Below are 27036 nucleotides of genomic sequence, written 5' to 3' on the forward strand. Positions count from 1 at the left end.
TTAGTTTTGATTTGCATTTCTCTAATACTTAGCAATACTGAGCATCTTTTAATGTGCCTGTTGGCCATCTGTATGTTTTCTTTGGAGAAATATCTATTTAGGTCTTCTGCCCAAGACCTAAAGAGACATTTTTATTCGTTTTTTTTAAATATTAAGCTGGATGAGCTATTTTGTATATTTTGAAAATTAAGCCCTCCTCAGTTGCAACTGGGAGTTGGAAATATTTTCTCCCGGTCTGTAGGTTGTCCTTCTGTTTTGTTTATGGTTTCCTTTGCTACGCAAAAGCGTCTAAGTTTGATTAGGTCCCATTTGTTTATTTTTGTTTTTATTCCTATTGCCTTGGGAGACTGACCTAAGAAAACACAGGCAGGATTTATGTCAGAAAATGTTTTGCCTCTGTTCTCCTCTAGGAGTTTCATGGTGTCATGTCTTGTATCGCCAACAGTTCATTCTTGAAAGCTTTTCTCCCTGTGGCCTGTGGCCCACCATGGAAGAGAGGGAGGGTCCCTTTGATCCAAACATTTGTGTTCATTATTGGTTGGTGTTGCGCAGGCCAAGGGTGTCTTACTAGTTACTTGTCAAGGGTGTTACTAAAAATCCCTACGTTTGGCCTGTGTGATGGATTGCTGAGTGTTCGAATGGGGCGCTCTGCTCACAGATCTGCCTGCCACACAGTCCTTGGCAACACTGCCACTTCTCCCCGCATGTGCTCCTAGCTTTGGGAAGGATGGTTTGGGGCATCCTAAAGTGTCTCAGGCTGGTTGTGGTTTATAAGTTACTGCGGTCCTTGTATTAACTGGGAGTTTATAGAATTACTGTTGTGTTTAAGTTGGGTGGAAATTCTGTTCTTACGTCATGGTTGTACCATTGCCATTTTAATTACCGCGTAGCTGCTTTTGAGTTCTCTGTTCATCGCCAAGGTTTTTGTCATTTGGGGGGCGGGACTGGGTAGGGACGGGGTGTGAAGTCGTGGCTGAGTACAGACTCTCGTCTAGAAGGCTCTGCCTCTTTGCTGGCTTTGTAACCTCTGGAAAGTTATCGAACCTGCAGGCAGTGGCAGTACCCATCCACTTTAGGATGAAAGGAGATAATTCATGTAGATGCTGAGTATGAAGCCTGGCACATCATCAGTGGTGGAAAAGTGATTGTGCTGAGTGGTAACTTGTATATTTAACTGCTGTTTAAAAAACAATCGAGAACCATGGCTCTGCAGTTGACTTCAGGCTGTCTCATTTCCTTTAGGCCCTTAATTAGTTTCCATTGGTTAAATTACAGTGCTAATGAGGCTCGTGTCTCCGGATCCCTCAAAGCGCACACCCACCTTTAGCCGTTTATCTTGTAGGGGATCGGATTGAGGACGAGGAGGAAGAGGAGGGCCGGATGGTGATCAAAGGCCATCCTTACGGAATGCTCTCTGGGCCATGCGTGAAATCTGTAGTCTGTGCTCTGTGTCAGATGTTTTATAGCTGTTATTTAATTTTCCCAACAACCCTAAGAGGCAGGGGCTATTAATATCCCTATTCCACAGGTGGTAAGACTGAGGTTTAGAGACGTGAAGTGGTTGGAATGTGTAACCAATAACTGGCAGATCTGGACTTTGAATGTAAGCAGCAGATAAACACAGATCTGTCAGCCCTGACAGTTGAAAAGAGCAGGTCCTCGTGATGGTGGATCTGTTGTGTCACATGGAGAGGAGGGGACAAGATGACAGCTGATGGTGTAAGCCAGCTCGGGCAGTTCTGTTTTGTGTCTCTGCACACGGGCACGTCAGCGACAGTCAGCTGGGAAGGGTTTAGATAGTCCAGGCTGCTTGGAAGAGGCCTCCGGGGAGTTACAGAGCTTAGGTGTGACTTCAAGTGCAGTTGAAATCGGAGCCACAGCTTTCAGTCAACTTGCCTGTGAACCTATTTCTTTCTCCGCCACCTTCATTTTGTGCAGATTTTGATCCGAAGGGTGACACAACCACGTGCTCACACAGCCGTGTGTGTCGGAGGGAAGAGCAAGATTGTGTCGTCTAATTAGTGCTTTATTTATGCCTTTAATTTCTGAGTTTAAAGACATTTCCTGCCTGTGCTTTCTTGGTAAGGCCTGGTGGGTGGTGACACCCGCAGAAAAATGCCGGGGACACAGATGACTCCGTTTTCTCCTCATTCTCTCGGGACATGTAAATTGAATTGGCTCAGCGGTGAACAGAATTGATGGCAAAATCACATCTCAGCGCAGAGCCTATGAAGGCTTCCCTCTCCCTCCTTTGATTGAATTAAATTGTTCTCCCATCGTAGCTTCTGGGTGAGGACTCTTGGCATTGTGGTGCCCTGCGGTTTGTATCGGAGACTCACGTTCTTGCCCTGGGATTTCTCTTGAGGATCCAGCCCTCTGGCTTCAAGAACATGAAGTGTCACGTCTGTGTTGGGTGCCAGCTAGCCACACGGGTTGGTGGTGAATCCTTGAGGCTGGCAGGAAAAGGCCCTTTCCAGTCTCCTTTTCTCTCTGACTCGCGGCGCCGTCTTTCTTGCCGTGACTCATGTTCCCGAGCCGCCTGCGCCATCTCATCACCTTTATCAGCATCGTGTCTTCTGTGTCATGTGGCTAGTGCTTGAGAGCTGGGGTTTGGAGGCAGATTAGAGGAGTTTCTGCCAGGATTCTGCCCGATTCCAGCTGCCTACCCTCGGCCAGGGACCCACCCTCTCTAATGCCTTCGTTTTCTCATCTGCACAATGGGAAGAGTTAGGTCGAGTGAGGACTGAACAGGATAAGGCATGTAGAGTGCTCAGCATGGCGTCTGACACATAATAAGGCATCTGTCCTCATTGTTTATATTAATTTATTACTCCTGTTGCAATTATTGCATCATCTCAGATGGACTCTGATAAAATAAAATCAACGTGTGATTTGTGTTCTCAAGAAGCATATGCTGTAGAACAAATACTCGTTAGTATGGGTGTTTCATAAATCCTCAAGTACAGTATTCAGCAGAAACTGCTCCATCGCTGCATTGAAGCACTATGTAGGAGTTCCCGTTGTGGCTCGGTGGGTTAAGAGCCTGACTGGTATCCATGAAGATATGGGTTTTGATCCTTGGCCTCGAAGTGGGTTTAGGAACCAGCGTTGACACAAGCTGTGGCGTAGATCGCAGATGCAACTCGGATCTGGTGTGACTGTGGCATCGGCTGGCAGCTGCAGGTCTGATTCAAGCCCTCTCTGGGAAGTTCCATGTGCTGCAGGTGCGGCCCTAAAGAACAGAAAAGAAGTTCTGTGTAAAGGCCGGGGGCCGTGAGACTTTCACGAGGCCGGGTCTTCCAGGGCTCTGGCTTAGCAGGATGGATGGACTTGCACTTAAGTTGGGTTGTTGAGATGGTGTGTTAACTGATTCAGTCTTCCTAGGAGCCATCATTGAGTGACTCGTGCCCCATTGAATGGACCCTGGAGAGTTGGGTTTTATCCTTTCAAGATGAAGGCTCTTGAGAGGGGTACTTGAAGGCAGCCCAACCTGAGATGGTTCTCTTTATCAGTCCTGAGACAGAAGCCACACCAAAGAGACCTTTTATTTCAGGAAACTGCCTTTGTCTCTGAACCTGACACTAGTGGGCACCTGTGAGGCCTTGAGAGGGTTTCCCCAGGACTGACGGACCATTTCGCATGCCCTTTGTTGCTGCCAGAATGAAAGGTATTTACATCTTGGTAGTTGGGTGCATTTGCTGCTGCCTGGAAAAGTAAAAGACAACGGGAACATCCTGTAGTGGCCAAATAGATTAGTACACCGCCTTCCAGCTCTGTGTCCTCAGACAACCGTAGAACCTCTCTGGGCCTCAGGTTCCACTTTTGTAAAATGAGAGAAACACTCGTACCTGACGATACAGTGACTAAAAAGATGTGATGATGTTGTGTGTGGTTCTTGGTAAGTGCTGAGTAAGCGAAGCTGTTCCCACTTAGTGCTGTTCCTGCGCCCCCCCTCCGGCCGCCGTGATGGGGGGGCCGCTCCCAGCCCTGGCGCCTTCCTTGTTGGGCCGTGTAGTCACACAGTCCTGGCAACGCATGGTTTGTTAGCTTCATTTCAAACTCATTCTCTTTGGCTCATTTACCCAAACCAGGCAGAGATTAATGGCCTGGCCTCGGGGGATCAGGTGGCACATGTTCCCGGAGCCTTTGGCTCATTGATCATGCCTCTGTGATCTGGGGGATGTCTGGGTGTTCCAGTCGGGGGCTTCCCGAGCCCCAGGAAACATTCAAGGGAAGTCATTTGGTGCAAATCCACCTCCTCCTGAAGGAGAGCTGCAAGCCCTGTATTTTGCTCTTCTTGCTGGATTTTGCCATTTAGAAAGAGAAGCAGGTGTCCCTGGGATAGAGTGTTCGAGTTTAATGGGTGTAATGAAGTGAGCAGGAAAAAAATCCTTGCCCCGCTTTGGCCTCTTCCTCTGCGCTTCCCTTCCCTCCCTATCCAGTTTGAGTGCCCGCCACTGACCGTGGACCCCTGGGCCAAAGCCATTACGAGGTTACCCATTTGGCTCTCAGGTCACAAGACCCTGCAAGGTGGTACCACTGCCTGTGTCTCTGCCCCATCCACATCCCCACCCCTCTCTGCTGTGAGCCACTGCCACCTGCCTCCCTCCCTCCGAAAGGCCGTGCCCGGTGCCAGGCTCATGGTCTTGTGACCCCTAATCTCTCGAACTTTTGTGCATATAAACTGATGGCTTTTCATTCATCAGACAGTCTGCTTAAAGTACAGAAACCCCTTCTGTCCTCATCTTTCGGACCTTCAGTAAATGGCTGTGTGCCTTTTTTTGTTTGTTTGTTTGTTTGGATGCACCCACAGCATCTGCAAGTTCTCAGGCCAGAGGCTGAATCCGAGCCACAGCTGCCACCTCTGCCACAGCTGCGGCAAAGTCGGATCCATAACCTGCTCGCCAGGCCAGGGCTCAAACCGGAGCTGCCACAGAAGCAATGCTGGGTCCTTAACCCACTGGGCCACGGTGGGAACGCTGGCGGTGTGCCTTCATAGTCGTCTTTAGGACATGAGTGATAATACTAGAAGGTGATTTATCAATTCTCTTTTTGATAATTCAGAGGCGTTCTTGGCTGACCCCTTCAATGTGCAGATGGGGCAGTAGAGACCCAGAGAGGTGAGAGACTTAACCCAGAGACACAGGCACTTGGGGGGCCAAGCTGGAGCTCCTGCCCAGCTCTCGACTGGCATCCCAGCCATATTTCCTACCAGGTTCAACTCCCTCTTAGGGTTCTTTTGAGAACCACTTGGCTGCGTTGCTCTAGGGATTAAATAAGCGGTTCCCAGCCAAGAGTGTCCATCACGGTCACCTGGAATATCAGGGTTTTCTAAAGTGATGACCAGGGTCACGCTGTGCCTTTTCATACCTACAGAATCATAAGCACCAAAGAAAGATTTGGGCACTATGATTTTTTTTTTTTTCTAAAGCAGGAGGTTTATCGTCTTCTTTAATAATGCCAGTATCTCAGAGGTTGGCAGACTATAGCCCACAGGCCAAATCCAGCTCACCACCTGCTTTCGTGTAGCCACGAGCTAAGCATGGTATTCACAGATGAGCATCTGCAATTAACTTCATAGGAAATACTTTGAACTCTCTTTAAGCTACGTTACCCACCTTTTATATATATAAAAAAAAAATTCTGTGCTTCTGCTGAGTAGTCCTGCGTTTCAAAAAAGCATGCACCTTGGGAAAAGATGCAGCAAGTGATTTCAACGGCCCCTCTTGGTTGAGAACTTTTTCCTTTAACCCCTGGAGGAAGCAAGCCAAGCGTCTCTGAAAAGAGGGCCATGAAGCCCCGAGACTGATCTGCCCCTGCTCTGAGAGTTACCCCTGTATTTCAAAACCTACTTTATTTTGAATTTTGTTGAGAAAAATTTGTGGAAGTGTTTCTCCCCTCTTAGTTTAGAAATACCCATATAATACCATCGATTTGTCTTTTGCATGCCGGCCCACAGAGGCAAAAATACTTACCATCTGACGCTTTGTGGGAAAAAGCCAACTCTTCCAGTGTCACTGTCTGGTTTATTTGGGGGCGCTTTCCCTTTTCTGATTTCCATGACTCATTCCAGGGGTGTCTGCTATAGAAGAAATGCATTACCCTTACAGCATTTGAATTCGCACAAGAATATAAAATACAAAGCGGTCTGGTCCCATCCCCAGTGTTAACACTTGACAGTTTTTCATGTATCTTTGTCCTGACTTTGCCACATACCAGCTGTGAGGCCTTAGTTAACCTCTCGAAGCCTGCAATTCTCCATCTGTAAAACGGTGATCATAACAGCTCCTACCCAACAGAATTGTTGTGTAGATAATTTGAGATAATTCATGTGAATTGCTTAGCTCATTGCCTGGCGCGCGCAGTTAATGCTTAATGATTTGTAACATTAATTTTTTTTCTCCTTTTTAGTTTCCATGCATACATAAGTTTGGGGTTTTTTTGAAGGAGGAATATGAGGTTTTTCTTTTAACCATAAAGTTCCAGAGGTGATTCTGATGTGCACACACTTAAGAACAGCTGAAGTAAATACCAGGAACTAGGTGGGATGCCATTTACATGTGGGGGCCAGAAGTGACCTTCTATCCTCAGGCACAAGCTAGGAAGAGGGGGAAGGAGTGGTTTTCTCCAGTGGACCTGGAGAGTGGTAGGAAAATGCGCCCAAGTAAACAGGTCTTTCTGTTTTCCAGGTCTACAACTCCAACAGAGACAGTCAGAGCGAAGGCAGTAAGTACGCTGTTCAGATTTGTTTCTACAGCTGGAGGGGCGGGATTGGGGAAGCTGCTGTTCTGGGGAAGGACCACCAGGAGGTGCTGTGGGCCTGTTGGGTCAGCCCCCTTCCCCCAGAGCAGCCTGAGCGGCTTCTGCCAGCCTTACTGTGTCAGGGACTCCAGGACTTGCCGTGAGCCTGACCGGCAAGGCCGTGATGACATCTTGCACCCCATAACCCTTCACGCTGTCCAGAGAATGAGGTACATTAGCTCCGTTAATCCTGTGTCGTCTTAAGAATGTCGTTCCAGCCACCACTTAAACGTCGCTTAATCCAATAAGAGCCAGTTCCCTAAGAGCCCTGTCCTGCAGGAAGCCAGAATTGGCTTTGCCTCCTGCGCGGTCTTGCTCAGAGGACTGGAGAGGCAAGAACCGTCTGAGTGATGGCTTGGTACCTACTCCTGGGTTCCCGTTGCCTCTTGGAGAGCTAAGAGCAGAGACAGTGCACACTGATGATATTCCCCTCTGACGGGAGTGACCTGGGCAGCCTCTCGAGCAGGCACAGCTCCCCTGCTCCTGGCTCTGAGCGCTCCTGGCTCTGAGCGCTCTGGTTAAGCACGATATCCAAGGGCACCTGCAACCTCGTAACGATGATGCGATGAACATGAAACGCGCTTGCTAGCGCGTCTGGGCTGATGGTCTCCTGGGTGAGCAGGAGAAAAAACAAATTCCTGCCTTGTTGCTACCAGCGTACGGAGGAAATTGTGTCCCTGTGCCTCAGATTTGCTTTGTAAAATCCACTTGGAAGAAAAGTCCAAGATAGCCCTACCCTGAATTGCCGCAGTATCCGGAAGGTCAGTGCCGCGCCGTGTGGACCAGAGAAAAGGATGAGCTGTTTATGTCGATGTGAAATCCACTCAGAGACAGACATTTCCCTTCTTTCATGCTTTCCAAAATACAGATGTTACAGAATCTTTATGTAAAATGTTAAGTAATTTGGAAAGGTCGTTATTGGTAGGCCAAGAGGCCTTCCGGAGAAGAAAAACATGTTTCTTTGTTGCTTCTGTTTTTCCTGCATGCATTGAACCAGGGAGAATTTTTCAAGTAAATATTCAAGGAAACAAGTCCTTCCTCCCCCGTATCAGATGGGCCTGTTTCGGAAAGCCCATCTGATACGGGGCTAACTTGACCTAAAATAACAATCGCATAAACAATAGTAATAATAATGAAAGGGCAGAGAACTCTGCAGCGCCACCCACAGTAAGGTGGGAAGAGTGGAAGAACCAAGGCTTGAAATCAGACCAGTTCTGGAGACCCGGGGACCAGTGGGGAAGGGCCTTCTGGATAATAGAAGCAGGATGAGAAAGCTTTTAAACAGTTTGTCAGTCCTTGCCTCACTTCTCTGAGAGTCCCAGGAAAGAGCGCATCAAAGTGGCCTAGCTTCAGCCCACCTGGGGCAAGACAGCACACCTCGACTGAGGGTTTCGAGAGGACTCAGGAGATGGAATTACAGAAGGGACATCACGGGACCCACCAGGACAAGAGAGGACAGAGGCCCACGCCCTGCCCTGCTCTGGGACACATTTCTATAATAAAGGACCTAGGAACTGGGAGGGGCAGGGACGCATCGAAGGAGACCCCCTGCCCAGACCTGAAGCTTGCCTGTAACTTTTTTTTTTTGCCTTTTCTAGGGCCGCTCCCGGGGCATATGGAGGTTCCCAGGCTAGAGGTCTAATCGGAGCTGTAGCTGCCGACCTACGCCAGAGCCACAGCAACGCTGATCCGAGCCGCATCTGCCACCTACACCACAGCTCACGGCAATGCTGGATCCTTAACCCACTGAGCAAGGCCAGGGATCGAACCTGCAACCTCATGGTTCCTAGTCAGATTCGTTAACCAGTGTGCCACGACGGGAACTCCTTGCCTGTAGCTTTTGACGTTATGAATCTGCTTCTCCCTCCTTGAAATACATACCGGTAGATTTCAAAGATGACCGTGCTTCTGCTGGTGGGCATGCCAGCTGGTTTTACCATGTCGTAATATGTATTAAGTATCTGGGGACTATGTGTTAAAAGCCTTTCAAAAGTAAATATCCTTTGACCCAGCAGTTTGTCCTGAAGGATAGACGGGAGTGCAAAGACGTTTCTGTAAAGAAGTTCACTGGCGCATCGGTCACAATAGCAAAGAATCGGAGGCAGTCTAAATGGTTAATAAGACACTGATGACAAATAGCAGAGAGCACCATGGACCCTCTAAAAAGAACAGGCGAGATCTTGGTATATTTGCCAAAACGGTGCCCTCCGTATATTGTTCCCTTACGTTTTTAAAACTCAGGTGGTAGAACCATGTGTGGATAAAAATAAATGACTTGCCTTGTGTAGAGACATTGAGAGGCACAGTCCTGGAGACACTTCCTCATCAAAGTCTTCATCAGCATAGGGGTAGATTGCTGGAAGACACCGACCTTCGCCTTGAAATATTTCTCTATGCTTTGCATTGTCAACAGCGAGTGTATCTTACAGTAATAGCTGTTCATGGATAGCGCTTACCGGCTCCTCACTGTGTTTCAGGGCGTTTTATGCACATTAGCTCCTCTGATGCTTTTGCACTGCTCTGCGAGGTGCTTTTGACCTACTTTGTAGATTAGGAAATTGAGATTGGTCAATGCAGGAGATGTGATTTAATCTGAGTTCTGCCCGGCTCTAATTTAACTCTGCTGTTAACCACAGGGATATTCTACCTCCCTAGGAAAAGAACAACACACAAAGTTCCGTTTGTGGAAACAAGGCGCGTGCAGCATGTGGCTCTTGCCGTTGTTATTCACGGGGGACAGAGTTGGCTGCCTTGAGTCTCTACTGATTCTTCAGCTGCTCACCTCCTCATTTGGGAAGCGGGAGAGGACAGATGGGTTAAACATACCGGTCACTTTTCCAGGAGTAGTTTAGAGAAATTATTTTTCTAGGGTGCTCTTGTTCTAGAAACTGCTCTGTTCACTGATTTCCAAGCTGGCTACACCAGAGAAGTGCTCCGGTTAGGGTTAGGGTTAGGGTTAGGGCCCCTTTTGACATCACACGAGCCTTAGCTTCGCTTCCCCTCTGCTGCCAAGCCCGTGTCCCTTTCCAATTCCTGCCGAGGTGACGTGAGTTTCACCGCACCCCACGCAGTGGCGCTCCTCCGCCACAGGTGGCGCTGTTGCCCAGGCTCTGGTGGTTTTGCAGCTGTGTATGAGGCAATTGAAACACTTAAAGGTAAGAAGTCTATCGGATATGAATTTAAACGTCGGATGCTGTGCTGTTACCTTTTAAGAGCCAGATTCCAAATGTTGGGCCTTTTCCTTTCTGGAAAATGGTTTGGTGAGAACTCGAATGCCCGCGTTTCACCACAGAACCAGCATATTTTGAAGTGACAGGTAGCAGGAGGGAATTCCTTCGGGGACAGTTCTGAATTTGTTGCTTTTATCTTGAAGTTTCTCTCAGGGCATACAGTGCCTGTGGGATGTCAGGCAGGGCCATAATTAATGGCTGGCAGCTGCTGGTGTTTTCCAAATGGCCCAGTTGCCAAGGAGGGGATGACAGCAGATAAATGCATGCACATTTCTTTGCAGAGACTTTTTTCCCCTTTGCTTTCTTCTCTCTTCTCTTTGGATCTCGGGTCCAGAGAGAGAGAATTAATCTTGCTCCCTAGCTTGTGGCACGGGATCCTCACAGGCTCCTCCCTTAAGTCACTCACTCACTTCTCTTTTAGTTCTTTTCCCAACTCCTATTCCTGTCCTCCCGCAGTCCACCCTTCTATTGTGTACTTTTAACGTGTACTCTTACACAATTCGTGTCTTTCATGTACCTGTGGGGTGTTTTTGTTGTTGTTGTTTGTTTGTTTGTTTGTTTTGTTTTTTTCATGGCTGCTGCACCTGCAGCATATGGAAGTTCCTAGGCTAGGGGTCGAACTGGAGCTGCAGCTTCCAGCCTACACCACAGCCACAGCCACACCGAATCCAAGCCACATCTGCGACCTACCCCACAGCTCATGGCAATGCCAGCCCCTTAACCCACTGAGCAAGGCCAGGGATTGACCCCATATCCTCACAGACATGGATTCTTAACCCGTGATCCACAACAGGAACTCCTACCTGTGTGGGTTTTTGTTCTTGTTGTTGTTTTGTTTTGCTAATTTTTTGATTATCGTTGATTTACATTGTTCTGTCCTACCTGGCGTTTTCTGCCATGTAAATGGTTGTAGTCCTTGTTGTGTTTCCCTGGAGGTTCTCACAGAGGGGGGCACGGGCGCAGATGTCACTGCGGTGTTGTCGGGGTTTACCCTGGAGGAGAGTAGTGTCTGTGTGCTTCGTGGGAGGGAAGGCGCTCAGGTCGTGACCTAGAGCCGTCTCTCCGTGGGCCTCCAGCCCCACAGGAAGAGGTCCCCCTTCCTGCTAACTCTGGCCATTATCCAACTTTCTCTCTCTCTCTTTTTTTTTTTTTTTTGGCCAGTCTAGTAGATAGAAAAGGATAGCTCATCCTTGTCTTGATTTGTAGTTCTCTGATAATCAGTGAATTTAAATATCTCTTCATAGGCCTGTTTACTGGGTGTCCGCTTCTATTTTCTGCCTCTTTGTGTCCTTTGCCCATTTTGCTATTGCCTGTTACCTTTTCTTCAGTGCCGATTTGTAAAGTTCCTTGTGCTCTAGAGATTCATTCCTTGTTAGTTGCAGCTATTTTAAATAGATGTTTCCGTGTTGCCATCTGACAAGAGTATATGTGACCTCCTTCCTCCCTTGATCATACAGCCTTTTTATATCTTCGAAAACATTTCCCCGCTGGTTTATGATCGTCAAGCTGTGTTTTTGCCTTTTTGTTGTTGTTGTTGTTGTTGTTGTTATTATTGTTGTTGTTGTTGTTGCTATTTCTTGGGCCGCTCCCGCAGCATATGGAGGTTCCCAGGCTAGGGGTCGAATCGGAGCTGTAGCCGCCGGCCTACGCCAGAGCCACAGCAACGAGGGATCCAAGCCGCGTCTGCAACCTACACCACAGCTCACAGCAACGCCGGATCATTAACCCACTGAGCAAGGGCAGGGACAGAACCCGCAACCTCATGGTTCCTAGTCGGATTTGTTAACCACTGCGCCACCACGGGAACTCCTCAAGCTGTGTTTTGAAGAAGGCCTCTTGGTCTGACCCATGGCACAAAGCTCTGCACCCACATTTTCTTTGGTTGGCTTCATGATTTTTGTCTTTCACAGGTAGGTTTCGAATCCATCTGATACCTACCACCATATATGGTGTTTCATGAAGATTCAGCTTTATTTTTATCCACGTGGAAAGCCGGTTTTCCCAATAACATCTTGGAGACGGCCATTTCTCCCCCTCTGTGACCTGTGATAGCGGCTGTAGTGTGTGCTAGGTTTTCATGTGTGAGCTCCGCCTCTGAGTTCTTTATGCCCTGTCAGTTCTTGTGATCATACCTCTCTGGTTTTAATATGATGACTTTGGGGTGAGTTGGTTTCCTCTCTTGACATAGCTGTTTATGGACCTTTACCCGTCTCTATAAAGTAAGTTTGAGACGTGTCTCAAAAACTTCAGTTTTTCACGTAGGATTGCACCGAACTGTCCAGACTTACCTGTGGAACATGGACACCTGTGGACTCCTCACTCACCTCCTCCAAGGGCTTGGAATGCCCTTCCGCCTCATCACACCTTGATTAGAGTTTTGGTTTTCTGCCGAGAGGCTCTTCTGTGTTCTTGGTTGCGTTAATCCCTAAGTACGCAATTCAAAAACCAGTCTGCTGTTTTTGCCAGTCGTGGGATGGGCCTCTTGACCATGGATTCTGCCCTCAGGAACCTTCCCTAGATTTGTTCCTGGATTGTCAGCAACATACATCAGTGACGCTGAGTTTTCTCTGGCTGATCAGATTCTTACCCAGCAGTGGAGAGAAGGCCGAGATGGGAGTGAGGGTAGCGGAGAGGAAGGAAGTCTGCTTTGTTGCTCCCGAAGCTTTTCTACTGAGCAGGTGATCTCTCCTGTGTCAGTCACGGAGACAGCAAACGATGGTCATTGGTTTTCCCTCTCTTGTTAAAAAGAACGAGGAGTTCTGTTGTGGCGCAGTGGTTAATGAATCCAACTAGGAACCATGAGGTTGCGGGTTCGATCCCTGGCCTCGCTCAGTGGGTTAAGGATCTGGCGTTGCTGTGAGCTGTGGTGTAGCGTGCAGATGCAGCTCGGATCCTGCGTTGCTGTGGCTCTGGCGTAGGCTGGTGGCTACAGCTCCAATTCAACCCCTAGCCTGGGAACCTCCATATGCCACGGGAGCAGCTCAAGAAAAGGCAAAAAAGACAAAAAATTAAATTAAAATTAAAAAGTAATAAAAAGAATGAGACTCTGCCTGGGCAGGAGCCCCTCCTCTTCCCATCTTACCCTTTGCCGCCTTAATGCAGATCTCGAGTCTGTGCGTCCTGTTCCCGGCTTTATGTTTGGCTGCAGGTGTGAGATTTGCTCCCCAAAGGCGTTACGCGAATGGGTGCATTCTCATTTTGAAATGAGTCAGAAGCAGGAGGGGGAGCCAGGAGGGGCCTGTCCTCAGCCCAGGCCGCTCTTGTCCTGTAGTCCCACCTGAGGGGCAGCTGGAAACTCGGGACCTTGTTAGAGAGGATACACAGTCCAGTGCTAGAGAGCAAGGGAAAGGCAGGCTTTTCTTTGTGACTTTCGCTTTACCAGGTTTGAAGTTTTAAATGATAAACGTCTCTGCCTACTTAGCTCTAAAAAGATTAGCTTGTTTACAGAGAGGCTGCTCTCCCGCTGCTCTGCCAGCTGTGTGGAGGCTGGCAGACTGGGCAGAGAGAGGTGATCTAATCTTGGCTTCTCGTGCTTTCCGTAATGGGAGTGTGCGCTCCAGTCATTGGTCAGTTGGATCATTTCTGAGGACCAAGCTCGAGGTGCCCTAAAACGGCCTTCTTGGGACTTCCCGCCCCAGCTGGCTTTTCAAAGGGACATCACAGCCCTTTTTTCTGCTTCCCACTCTTGTTGGATGTGTTGCTGTGTGTTCCGACCTCAGCCTTTCACTAGACTTAATTGCCGGAGGCCAGGCTTCATTCAGTTAATACCTCTCGGAATTCTTAAGGACCCGTGGCCCTGGGTGACACGAGCACTGAGGGCCGAGGACACCCACCAGCGCAACATGTGCCTCTGCTTTCAGGAGTAAATTGAGACCCCTGGGAGGTGATAGACAGATGGCCCATCCCGTGCGTGCGGGTGTGTAATCTCTACGCTGTCTGCGGATGCACTAGGCTGCAGACAGGTGCCCACAGCCGAGCTGGATGGGTTTCCAGCTGGACTTCCTCAGGTGCCTGCCTCTTTGCTTCCCAGTCAACGTCCCTTCGTCCTTCCCAGTTTGTCTTTAACCCAAGAATCCTTTGTATCCGTGCAATGCTCAAGAACCCACCGCAGGTGCCCGCTCATCATTCACACCGGAGGCGAGAAGAAGAGCAGTGACTGGAGAAAGACTTGCAGAGTTGGAACTAGGATCTGGTTATCTGCAGGGTGTAGACGTGAAATGAACCTCATTCCTAAGGAGGTTGAACAGCTTGTATTTTTGCTTATTATAAAACTAATTTGGGAGTTGCCGTCGTGGCACAGTGGAAGAGAATCCGACTAGTGTCCATGCGGATGTGGATTTGATTCCTGGCCACACTCAGTGGGTTAAGGATCCGGGATTGCCGTGAGCTGTGGTGTCTGTCACAGACCTGGCTCGGGCCTGGCGTTGCTGTGACTGTGGTGTAGGCTGGCAGCTACAGCTCCAGTTCGACCCCTAGCCTGGGAACCTCCATCTGCCACCAGTGTGGCCCTTAAAAAAAAAAAAAAAATGAACTCACTGTGGAATATTAAGAGAATACAGCAGTGGATTTCAAAAATCCAATAAAACTAAACTGTAATATCATCCCGGAGATATTTCTTCCTTTGCCTTTTTCTCGTGATGTCTCATATGTATTTTGTCCTTTTGACTTAACTGGCCTTATACTGAATATCCTTGTTGGCATTCTGCTTGTAAACATTTACATGAGGAGTCCCCTTGTAGCTCAGCAGATGAAGGATCTGGCGTTGTCACTGCTGTGGCTCTGGTCACGTCTGTGGCCCAGGTTGGATTGCTGGCTTGGGAACTTCTGCATGCTGCGTGTGCGGCCCACATAAATAAATAATTAATGAAAAGGTACACAGATTTTTCTAGATGACGAAAATGGTTTCTAAATGCCATGTGTAATGGTGGTTGGGCGTTGTCCTAAGAGTCTATCCTGGTGTGTTGAACCAGCTCCTGTCATTGGTCTCGAATGTCCTTGCCAGACTTTTGCTTTAGGGAGCATCGTCAGGCTGAGCATCCTTGGGTGCCCGTCTTTGACTGAATTGCAGGTCATTTCCCGAGCGTGGGTCCTGCCGGCTGGACCGGGAGAGCTGTGTGGGTGACCCTCCAGGCCCGCCGGCCGTGGGACCATGGCTCAGAGCTGGGCCTTCAAGCCTCTGTTTCCTTATCTGTAAAGTGGGGATAAATCAGAGCCCCTCCCTGAGAGCCTTGATGTGAGGATTAGAGCCCAGCATCTGGCAGGGGAGCGAACAGGCGCCTCCTTACTGTGCTTCTTACTGTCCTCGTGATCTGGTCACGCCAGCCCCTCCCCTTTCAGGTGTGGAGAGGAGAGAGCTCGCTGGGTTGGCAGGACTGCCTCCGAGGGGACAGGAGAGCAGAGGGCAGCAGCCTGCAACCCCTGCGGTTCCGGGCTTGTCGCCTTTGGTTAGTTCATCAAATCCGCAGGACCGCAGTGCTCAGAGTGGGGTGTGCGCATTGCCGACAGCACCCAGGATCATTTTGGATGGGTCCAGACGAACGTTTTAAATTGCCGTTTAGATGTATCTGCTTATATTACGTATATTGGGGGGAACACGAGTAAACATACCCCCCACCTCCGCTCCGGTTTTCTAAATGCTACCGCTTAGCACAGAGGTCAGCTTTTTCAGGAAAGGGCCAGATTTTGGGTTTTGCGGCCCCAGGGAACTCTGCCTGAGGATGTGGAAGCAGCCATGGACAGTGTGGAAACTGAGGGGGTGGTTTTATTTACAGAACAGGCAAAGCCGAAGTTGCCCCGTGAACTGTCCGTGTGTTAACCCTTAGTGAAATACAAGGATGGGTTTCGAAATATCGGTCTGCTGCAGACAGCGCGCGCCATGGCCGGCCGCAGGAGTGTGGTACAGGGACGGGTGCCCTTGGCAGAAACGTGTTTCACGAGTTTGCAGCTGAGCCAATGGCCTTCAGGAAGTCAAGGTACCAGAGCTGCGAAGTAGTGGAGCTCATGTTCAAACCAGAGTCTGCCTGATTGCCAAGGGCATTTCTCCCTCTGTTCTTGATGGGCATGAAGCCTTTGCTGTGCCCTGCCTTTGCCTTTACGGGGCCCTCCCCCTGCGGCCGGAGTCTCGTCATCAGCCTCCAGTTCCTAACCCACCCGGCTCCTTGCCATCGAGGGGCCGCTCCGTGCTCCTTCTTCGTGAGCCTCGCTCCTCAGAACCATCAGTGGCTCCTCCCACGTCACGCGTGATGCTAGGAGAGCCAGCGTGGCACATTTCAGCGACCCGAGCTTCCCAGGTGTGGAACCGTGACATGGCCCACTGCTCCCTTGGGCCTTTGGTGACACAGCAAAAGCTGCTATTGGTGTCGTTTCCCTTCTATTCGCTCGTCTTTCAGCCATTATTCAGCTCAGACTCCCCGGTGGAGCAGAATGAGGGCTGTTCTTGTTTCCTGAGGGTAAGATTGAGGCCCAGGAGGGTGTCGTTACCTCTGCTGTTGGCGCCTCTTGTTCCTACGTTCTCTTCATCTCTGCGCCCCCGCTGCCCTTTATCCGGAAACCAGAAAGGGAGGTTGAGTCTTGAAGCTCGCAGGGGAAGTCTTGATGGGATCGCCTGGGTCCCTGTCTTTAAAATCTTCTGAAGCCTTCCGCCCTCACTAAACGTCCAGCAGCCTCAGGAAAGCCACAAAGGGCAGGAAAGAGGCTTTTCTTTTTCCTTTGGCTATGAGAACACCCACAGTTGGGTGGCCGGAGGAGGCAGCCACTGGTAACCAGGATCCCCGTGGGATCAGAGCCATCCAGCGGCTGCCCGGTCTGCACCGGTCGGTGGCTTATAAATTGAACATTTCCCTTCCTAAACCTGAGCAGGATGGCAGCATTAGCGGGCATGGTGGCCTGGCCCCCTGTGCACTGCCCACGAGGCCATCACCTGAGTGCTCCTTCCCTCCAGCCTCCCCCCACCCCCCGCACCTGCCAGGGCAGGGCTGGTGGACGCAGGTGCACCCTGCCTCGCCTGCCTGCCCACCAACCCCAGCCCTTCTGGGCCCCTTTCTCTCTCCTTTCCCCTCCGAGGCACGTTTCTGTCCCTCCACATGTGGTTCATGTCCTGAGCCCCATCAGGCGAGGTGGCATCATGCCGTCTCCCCCCAGGGCTGACATTGCCCTCCGTTTTTCCCTGCGAGCTGTGTGCACGGGCCGCCAGGAGAGGAAGGAGACGGAGCGGGCTGCTTTTTCAGCGATTCCATTCCTTGGGTTCCCGGCCCTTTGCTTGGGTGACACCCCACCCCCCAAGGACACGGCTGGCGATGGCGCTCCTCAGACTCACCTGGACAGTCAGAAGCCTTTCTGCTGGTGCTAAGTGACACTTGACAAATCCATCCTCCCTCTCAGCCGACTGGAGACGGCCAGATGCAGCCAGTGTGTGACTTTGCTGTGGCCTCTCATCCCGGTCACCTCCGTGGCGTGAGCCCTGGGCAGAGAGCAGGCCAGCGCCTGGCAGGTGCCTGCCGCGCCTTAGCATCCCAGTTGGGGAGGCGCGAGCAGGTGCCTGGTGGCATCTTTAACTCTTAAAGCTGAGTGCACGGGGTTGTGGTGACAGAGACTGAAAGGTTCCCTCCCTGCCACCACGTGCAGGCCCCTGATGTTTGTAAGCCTTAGCATGAGCGCACACTGCGTGTCAGGCCGTGTGTTCAGTGTTTGACACACATGATGTTATTTGAGCTTTGAAGGAGCCCTTCAAGGCGGAGGGTAGTACTGTCCCCATTTGTAGTTGGGGAGACTGAGGCTTCATTCCAAGTGCGAACCTGTGGTTACTCCAGACCATTCCTCCCCCGCCCCCAACCCTGACCCGTGTTCAGAACGTGCAGCTCCCATTCAGCCTGTGAGGTGTAGCAGAGGCTTCAAACTCCTCTTGGCCACAGGGCACAGACTGTGGAGTCGTGGTTAAGAAGCTTGGCTCTGGAGTTTTATGACACACACTGGTTGGAATCCCAGCTTCATGGCTTCCTCAGTGTGTGACCTTGGGGAATTAATTTCTCCAGGCTTTCTTTTTTCCTTTTCTTGCTTTTTAGGGCTGCACCCGTGGCATGTGGAGGTTCCCAGGTTAGGGAACGAATCGGAGCTGCAGCTGCCAGCCTACACCATAGCTCACAGCAACGCCGGATCCTTGACCCACTGAGCGAGGCCAGGGATCGAACCTGCGTCCTCATGGATGCTCATCAGATTTGTCAGTGACTGACCCATGACGGGAGCTCCCAGCCTTCTTCAGTTTCTTCATCTGTCAGATGAGGATTGTTTTACTGCCTGCATCATTGGCTTGTTGAGAGGATCAAATGGGATTAGAATAGAAATTCCTAAACCAGTGGTGCCCAGGATTCTAAGTGGTCACTGAATGTTGCCCTCTGCTGTTATTATCAGTAACGTCGTCATTATCCGAAACCAGAGGCTATTTCTGTGCAAGCATGACGCTGGGCAGTTCCTTTCAGCGTTCCTCCGAGGGCCTGCCCAGACTTGGCTCTCTGCACGCCTGACCTTAGACAGGAGGAAAAGGGTCAGGGGGCTATGGCTGCCCCGTCACACAACCTAGCGGTGACTCCAGGTGCAAAGCTCAGGCCTCAGAGTCTAAATACCATCTCTTTCCCTGACCTTTCCTGCCTCCGAGTTTGTCGGGGCCAAAAAATACCTAAACCGTTCTGCGAACAGATCACAGTTGGGAGGACGGGTGTGAAGAGTCAGGAAAGGGACCTAGATGGACAGGGGGGATCGGCTCTCTGCCGCAGCACTCCCAGCCGTGGAAAGCTGGCGGGCATCTCTTTTTGTTGAGAGGTCAGTGCACAGCCACCCAGGCCTCGAGGCAGAGAGCCAGGCCGGTGAGCTGTCGTTCATTCTCGGAATGCCCAGATGCCCAGGTGGGCGACAAATGGTCCTTGGTAGGAGTTCCTGTTGTGGCTCATGGTAACGAAACCGACTAGTATCCATGAGGATGCAGGTTTGATCCTTGGCCTCAGCCAGTGGGCTAAGGGTCGGGTGTGGCCATGAGCTGCAGTGGAGGTCACAGACACGGCTTGGATCCCGCCTTGCTGTGGCTGCGGTATAGGTCAGCTATTGCAGCTCCAATTCATCCCCTAGCCTGGGAACTTCCATGTGCCATGGGCGTGTCCCTAAAAAGACCAAAAAAAAAAAAAAAAGACAGTTCATGTTACCAAGGTGGCATGTGTTAATAAGTCGTGCTCCTTTGCTGCTGTCCTAATTTGGAATTTTAAGATGGACTAAGGGATTGCAGATGTAAAAACCCACAAGGAAACACTCCTGCCCCCCAAGCTGACCTGGAGTCCTCAGCCTGGGCTATGCAAGAACTCAGATGCTGCCACTTTGGCTGCCTGTGTCTGGCCGAGAACTAGAACACTTTACAGCTGCCTTAGAGCCTCCCTTGACGCAGGCAGAGCACTGGCAGGTTTATTCCAGGCCAGGCAGGGAGCTTGTGTCTTCTCCTGCTACCTGTTTGACTCTGTGTCCCTCTCAGCTTATTTTTCTCTGTGCGTCTCCCTGGAAACCAAGAAACAGAAGATAGATTCCCATGTATGTGGTTGGCTAGGGCAGAAAATTCTGACTGTGATATTCACACGTAGAGGTCAGAGGTCCCTCTCTCATGCTGTCCACTGCAGAGCCCCTGAACCCTAGAAGGGACCAGTGTTTGGTCAGCTGCTCCCCATTGGAGGTTCCCAGAGTGAGGGTACCCCTTTACTCATGGGCTCCTGGCGTCCCCGCTGGTGAAAATGTGGGTTGGGTTTGCTGCTGCTTTTGGGGACTCTGGACTGAAGCTCTGGTGATGACAAGGCAGTCGAGTCGCTGCTGTCAGGAGTCGCCCTGTTGAGAGCAGCAGACAGCACGAAGCAGGTAAACCAAGGTGTGCGTCCAGGCTGGGCAAAGTGCCGCGAGGAAATCGGAGCGAAGGGACAGCGACTCACAAGGGAAGGAGCGGCCGCTTGAGACCCTGGGGCAGAGGGGGCTCCCTGAAGAGGTGCCCTTTGAGGAGAAACCTGAACAGAGGGAGGCAGGGGGGCATGTCAGGAACTGGCAGAGGACCCGGCACGTGCCAGGGCCCCTGCGGGAGGGCACAGACCAGCTATGTTCAGGGACTGTCAGGCCCAACGCTCGTGCCTGGACAGCGGTGGCCAGAGGGAGCAGGCCTGGTCAGCTGGACCCCGTGAGGCCGAAGTCTGGAGGTGGGACCGTGTTCTGAGTGTCATGACGGGTCGGGAGGACTGCGATCAAGCAAGTGACATGAGCCAGGGTGTATTTTTAAAAGATGACTCTGGAGGCTGGCGGAGAAGGACCTGTAGGGGTGAAAGGAGAAACGGCTGAGAGGCTGGTGAAGCTGCCCAGGCGGGAGCTGGCGGTGGCCCAGGCCACGGCGTTAGCCATGGAGGTGCTGAGATGTGGTGAATTCTAGGTGTGTTTTTGAGTTATTGCTGATGGACGGGCCGGGCTGCTGGGGTGGAGGGTGAGAGAACGCAGGGAATCACTCATGACTGCACAGAAAGGGGACATCTCGCTGGCACAGGGTGGTACCCCCACCTCCTGGTCCTGTCACCCAGGTTGCAGGTGGTGCCTGGTTTGGGACAGGTTCGGACAGGAGCTCCCAAGGGCATTGTCTGTCATCTTCGTGAGCTTTTTTACACGTGCATGTGCTACCTGTAATACCATCTACCTCCTCTTTTAAAAAAATCCATTCTCTTTTTAAACGAAATTTTTTTAAAAAATCCGTATATTTCTAGTGTTTATTAAAGTAAGTGTATAGTCATTACACATATTTATTTGTGGATTGCTCAGCATCACTTCATCCTCCCCAGCGGCACAGGACCGCAGTGCGTATTGATACGTAGCGTAATAATGGTGAGTCATTATTATCAGGTGGGTTATGTGGACTGCTGACTGGCCGCTCATTCATGGTCAACAATCATTTCTCTTTGTCTTTAATGATAGCAGTTTTAATTGCTTGGTGTGCAGCTCAGTGTTAGCCCATGTGTGATTCTCACACCTACCGAAGCATCGCCTCTGGGAGGGCGCTGGGAAGCTGCATGGTCTGTTGTCCACTAGATTTGGGAACTGCCAGGAATAGAAAGGGCAGAATCCAGAAGCTGGGACTCCCTCGCCGCCCCCGCCCCAGTCCTTTCCGGACTCATCACAGAACTTCAGCAGAAGAGCAGGGAATAGAAGAGGTTGAGCCCTGCCGTCCGGCTGAGATAGAATCTTGGTTCTACTGCTCATTAACGCCCTGCTGCCCCAGAGCTCCTAACTCTTGTTGGAGCTGAGCTTCCCTGCCTGCAACATCGGGATGGTGATGGGGGTACCGAGGTTGTGATACCCTTGAGTGCTTAGCCCAGAGTAGCCTGTGTGCTCACTAAGTGTCAGCTTCTGCTCTCATCATGGTTGCTATGACGTAACATCGTGAGCCCGGCTTTTCCCCTCATAAAAACTTCAATGTATTGGGGTAATCACAGCAGCTGGCATTTGTTCATGTATTCTGTACATGGTCATGGATTCTCCTTCGTTATGGTCGGTGTGGGGACCCAGCAGGAACTTATAAGTAAGAACAGTGACAATATTGACCCCAAGGGATTGTCGTAGGGGTAACACGCACCTGGGTATGAAGACGGTTTCACCGCCTGCAGAGTTGGATTCAAATATTAGGATGGAGTTACTGCACCTCCCTGAAGGTGTAATCCTGACGTTGACCTTGCACTGAATACCAAATAAGTCACGGTTGCTGTACGTTTCTTTGGACCCTTGCAACACCTAGGCGAGTTATCCCCACCACACAGGTGAGGAAGGTGACACATCTCACCTGCGATCATGTCCAGCCCGAGGCAGCAGAGACAGGATGCTCAGCCAGGTCTGCCGGCTTTAAAGCTCGTTGTTGTCTTTCGAGCACCGTGCAACCTCAATTAATATTCAGGTTTGTTCGCATTGCCTCAGCCGGGATGGGGTACAGCTCGAGGGAGCTGATCTGGGGCTAAAAACTGGCTGTGGGTTATTTCCAAAGTAGAGAATTCACACCTTGCCTGGCCCCCCCCACCGGAAGCTTCCTAAGGATGGTTTTCCAGGGGCCACGTTCCAGGGGCCCTGGCAGCCCTTCTTCCCTGGTAAGAAGAGTGGGAGTGAGCCCCTCTGAGCGTGTGAGCCCCTGGAAATCTCTTCTCCAGATGGGATCTGTATTCAATTCAAGGCGGGTGTTTTTCTTCATGGCTTTTAATGGTGCTGAAATTGATTAAATTCAGAAAGAGCAAGGCAGGCCAGGCGTTAAGACGCAGATCACGGAGGGAAATTGAGTGCATTTCGGTGGTGAGAACCTGCCCCAGGGACGGTCCATTAAATGGTGACGGGCTTACAGCAGCCCCGGACAGGCTCCTGTGGCCGGCCACGTTAGAGGCACCGCAGTCGGGAGTGCCTGTTGAGGCTCAGCGGAGACAAATTGGACTAGGATCCATGAGGATGTGGGTTCGATCCCTGGCCTCGCTCAGTGGGTTGAGGGTCCGGCGCTGCCATGAGCCGTGGTGTAGGTCACAGACGCAGCGTGGGTCCCACCTTGATGTGAGTGTGGTGTAGGCCGGTGGCTGTAGCTCCAATTCGACCCCTAGCCTGGAAACCTCCATATGCCCCCCCAAACACCCAAAAAACAACAACAGCAGTAACTTCCTCAATCTCTCAGTTCTGCGGTTTTTCTGCAGACACCTGTCACTTCCAGCAAATTCCATTTCTCCCATTTAAGAAGAAAAAAAAAAAAAACTTGAAAGATTTTTTTTGATCCAAGGAAAGTTGAATACATTTCATGAGGGAGATTTTTCATACTCGGGAGAGCCCGATGAATACCTCCGGCTTGAGGGAAGTGTGGTCATCCTTCCAGCACGTGTTGAGTCCACATCAGGCACATCCGCTCCCTCCTTTGGAGACGCGGAGGTCTGAGGACTGTTACGATTCTCAGGGTGCGTGTATGGCGTGACTTGGGGGCACATCCCAAAGTGTCCTTTTTTTCAGACTACGTTTCCATCAGTCGGCCTGTGGTGTGGAAAGAGGCCTTCCACTCGGAATGGCGATTTGGCCACTTCTTCCTTAATTTCTGGGTGTTCTGAGGACTAAGGATTTGGAGTTGGGCAACAGCAGGTCAGTGATTTTCAGAAAAGAGGCTCCTGGACCTCAAGAGTGAGATGTGTTCGGTCGGTCGCACAGAATTCTGGAGGAGAATGCTCTTGTTTTCTAGGGTCTTTTTGATTCTCAAGTCTGTCTGCTTGGCTCTTTTTCTCTTTTTCTTTCTTTTTTTTTCTTTTTAGGGCCACACCTCTGGCGTATGGAAGGTTCCAGGCTAGGGGTCAAATTAGAGCTGCAGCAGCCAGCCTACACCACAGCCACTGCAACGCCAGGTCCGAGTCATGTGTGCGACTTACACCGCAGCTCACAGCAACGCTGGATCCTTAACCCACTGAGCGAGGCCGGCGATGGAACCTGCATCCTCATGGTTCCTTTCTGCTGAGCCACAACAGGAACTCCCCGTCTGACTGTTTCTATGGCCAGTGGCCTGCTGTGTAAGAACCCGCCAGCCCTTGTTTCATGCTACTCCTGGTGACGGCAATGCCTCAGTGGACAAGCAAAGGGCTTCTGAAAGTGTCCAGGAAACCTAAACTTGGCCTTGCCTCCTCTGGTCTGTGTCATGGCTTGCACAGCTTCTGTTCTGCCCCCATCTTGGACAGGTTGTTGGGGTTGTACCCTCAGCGGTACCTCTTGGTATGGACACAGGAAGGCAGAAAGGAAGGGATCAGATCAAGCCATTCATTTCTTTAAACTTTCTGTCCTCACAAAAGATGAAAAAGCTGAGGGCCAGAAGCTTCAACAAGCCATCTACTGGAGTTCCCGTTGTGGCTCAGTGGTTAACGCATCTGACTAGGAACCATGAAGTTGTGGGTTCGATCCCTGGCCTCGCTCAGTGGGTTAAGGATCTGGCGTTGCTGTGAGCTGTGGTGTAAGTTGAAGATGCAGCTTGGATCCCAAGTTGCTGTGGCTCTGGTGTAGGCTGGCGGCTGCAGCTCCGATTGGACCCCTAGCCTGGGAACCTCCATATGCCTCGGGTGCAGCCCTAAAAAGACAAAAACAAACAAACAAGTCGTCTCCTTTGACAGGGTTTACACCTGCTGACCTTTGAAAGGTCATTTTGACGAGACCACACTGCCTACGTTCAGTCACCAGTTTGGCCACCCACGCATCCCAAAGAAAAAGTCACACCACATGACAAATTACAATTTCCATCACGTCCAGTGCCATAGCGGACAGTGAAAGACAGAGATGCAGGAGTGAATAGGTTAACTAGGTAACATTATACGTGGGCCATTGCCTTTATGAATGCACATCTAGTTTGGTAGACAGACATTTTTTGCAGGGTCATGCAAAGAAATGTAAGCATGCAGTCGTACTGCGTGCTCTGAATTAGAGGTTTGGCGGCATTATATTCCAGTGCGATGGAGGCCTTAACCCCAGTGAAAAGGTCAGAGAGGCTTTTTTGAGGAAATGGTTCTCTAGGGAGGAGACCTGAGGACTCTCTTACTTGGGCCGAGGGGTTCCGGGGTGAAACCCCCAGCTTGTGCAGAGACGGAGGAGCAGGTGTGGTCGGTTGGACCCAGCGTGGTGGGGATGCTGAGGCCCAGGGGAAGGGCACGAGACGAGGCCGGGGCCAGACCCTGCAGGGCAGTGTGGGCCACGTGGGGGGCTCAGGGGACCCTCCCAAGAGCATGGGATGCCATGGAGTGATTTTCCAAGGAGAGGTGACCTGGTCTGCTTTTGTCAAGATCATGGGGGCTGCAGGGTGACGGACAGATTGGGGGGAGCCAGAGGTGGTGTGGGAGACCAGCTAGGAGGGCCCTGCCACAGCCCTGGTGACAGATGAGGGGTCTAGGACCAGGGTGGCTGTGGTGAAGGCAAAGAGAGCTGGATAAAATTGGATCCAGTTCTAGATCCTAATAGATGCATTAGGATCTAAAACTGAGGGGGCCATTTGGTCATTGGTGGCGGGGGGGTAAAAGAGCAGGGGAGCGCTCAGGGTCAGGCTCATGATTTTATTGTAGTTCTCACGCTCTAGTGTCACCTACATACGACCCCCCCCCCCCCCTTTTTTTTAAAGGCGGAAAGATCCAGGGCAAGAAGCATCTTAGATGAGGTGACATGAGGGACCAGAAGCTGTAGTGGTGATGGTTGTGCTAAAATCCATGTCTGTACTGGACTCTTCGCTTCCTTCTTTTAAACAACTTGAACCTTCGAGTAGGTTGTTCTTTTAAGCCCATGGCAGTAAAAACAGCCAGTTCCTGAGTGAAACCTGCCTCCCTCCCTCCGCCAGCCCCGGTGGTCTGCCAGGCGGCCTCCCACCTCAGCCCTGAGACTCTCCCTGTTGACAGAGTCAGAGCACCTGTCCTGGGTTCTCTTTCCAGAGAACACTGAGACGATGGGTGTGTGGGACCCTGGCCTTTTCCTTTCTCTAGGAGACGATGCTTCAGAAGTTGACAGGCAAGTTAAGAGGATGACGCCTTTGAACTTGGCGGGTCAGCCCCCGTGTTTAAGGCGAGCTCTGTGAACTTTGATTATCTGACAACGCTTTGGGCTGCCCTCTCTGTAAACCTGGGCCGAGCCAAACTTCAGGCCGGGGAGGGGGAGAGGTAAGCCAGTCGAAGCCTTAGCTGCCCGATGGTGGACGTCAGCCTAGGAGCCACCGGCCCTACAGCAGCTCATCGCAACTCAAATTAAGGGAATAATGCAAGCCTCGTAGATATTTAATGAGAGATGATTTCTGGAGATTATAAGGATACAGCAATTGCAAATAAATCCCTGACCTTTTCTGAGCCTGAGCTCAGTGAAAGAGCTGAATCACCTGCTTGAAGGGATTAAGGACAGCCGCTTCCATCTGGCGGGCCGCTCAGACTTTTTCTGTCATTAGCCAACTGCTCTGGGGTGATGGGGTTCTCACCCTTTTAGTGGGAACGGGATTTTCAGAGGAGATCTCAATTAACGTAGATTGTGTGTGTACCTGCTCTGGTTATGTGCTGTAGTCCTGCCACGTCCGTGGTCCTTGCTGCATGTTAAATAATAAAGCAGTTGTTAATCATTAGTAACCTAAGCAGGACAGCAGCGGGAAACTCAGGTCCACAAACCTGTGTACGTGTGTGTGTGTGTACGTGTGTGCACGCGCGTGCGCGCTCATGTGTGTGTTTGCATGCACTAAAGACAGAGAGACACAGGGAAATGCCAGGGCGGGGAGCAGTGTAATAACTTACACCAGTTCTAGTTTAGAGATTTAGAACAATGGTACTTAAATTGGGTTCCATGAGTTCCTTCTTGGGCATTGTCAGGTGATACGAATTCCATTTCTTAGCACCATTTTGTTTATAAAACTGTAGTAATTATCATCGCTGTGCAACTCAAATGCGTGAGAGGCCAACAGAGAGTGTTCCCTGGAGTTACTAGCTTTTGACTTTGCAATATGGGAATGTGGTATGCGTTGGAACTCATGTGGCTCATATATCCTGGTAAATACGCTGCTGTTACGTGTATGTATATACGGGTAAGGCCTTTATGTGCAACATCGGTGTAAGGTTTATTTCAAGAACAGGGTTTTGCTGGTGCAAAAAAAATTGGAAAATTTCTAATGTGGGGAAAAATCAAAGAGGGAACATTTACTCAGAGATTTTGGGAGAACTTGGCTTTGCCATTTTCCAAAAGAAATAATTGTAGTGAACATTAGGTTAGGGGAATTTAGGGTTTTTTTTTAATTACTTGTAAGATTCCATTGTATCCCCTGTGCCCCCCCCTTTTTTTTCTTCCTTTTTCTTAGGGCCTCGCCTGCAGCATATGGAAGTTCCCAGGCTAGGGGTTGAATCGAAGCTGCAGCTGCCGGCCTACGCCACAGCCACAGCCATGCATCTGGGGCCTACGTTGCAACGTGCAGTAACGCCGGAGCCTTAACCCCCTGAGCATGGCC

General features: G+C 50.7%; 1 protein-coding gene across 5 annotated transcripts in view; it reads left to right on the forward strand.

The window, feature by feature from the left end:
* Positions 1 to 27036, forward strand: part of ARHGAP26 (Rho GTPase activating protein 26) — a 459207-nt gene that overhangs the window by 240082 nt on the left and 192089 nt on the right. For all 5 annotated transcript variants that reach the window (XM_047778926.1, XM_047778927.1, XM_047778929.1 and 2 more), the window contains exon 12: positions 6690 to 6726. In XM_047778926.1, the coding sequence (XP_047634882.1) occupies positions 6690 to 6726 (37 nt within the window). The remainder of the gene's footprint in view (positions 1 to 6689; positions 6727 to 27036) is intronic.

Source organism: Phacochoerus africanus, chromosome 4 (genome assembly GCF_016906955.1).
Source record: "Phacochoerus africanus isolate WHEZ1 chromosome 4, ROS_Pafr_v1, whole genome shotgun sequence".
Taxonomy (NCBI): Eukaryota; Metazoa; Chordata; class Mammalia; order Artiodactyla; family Suidae; genus Phacochoerus; species Phacochoerus africanus.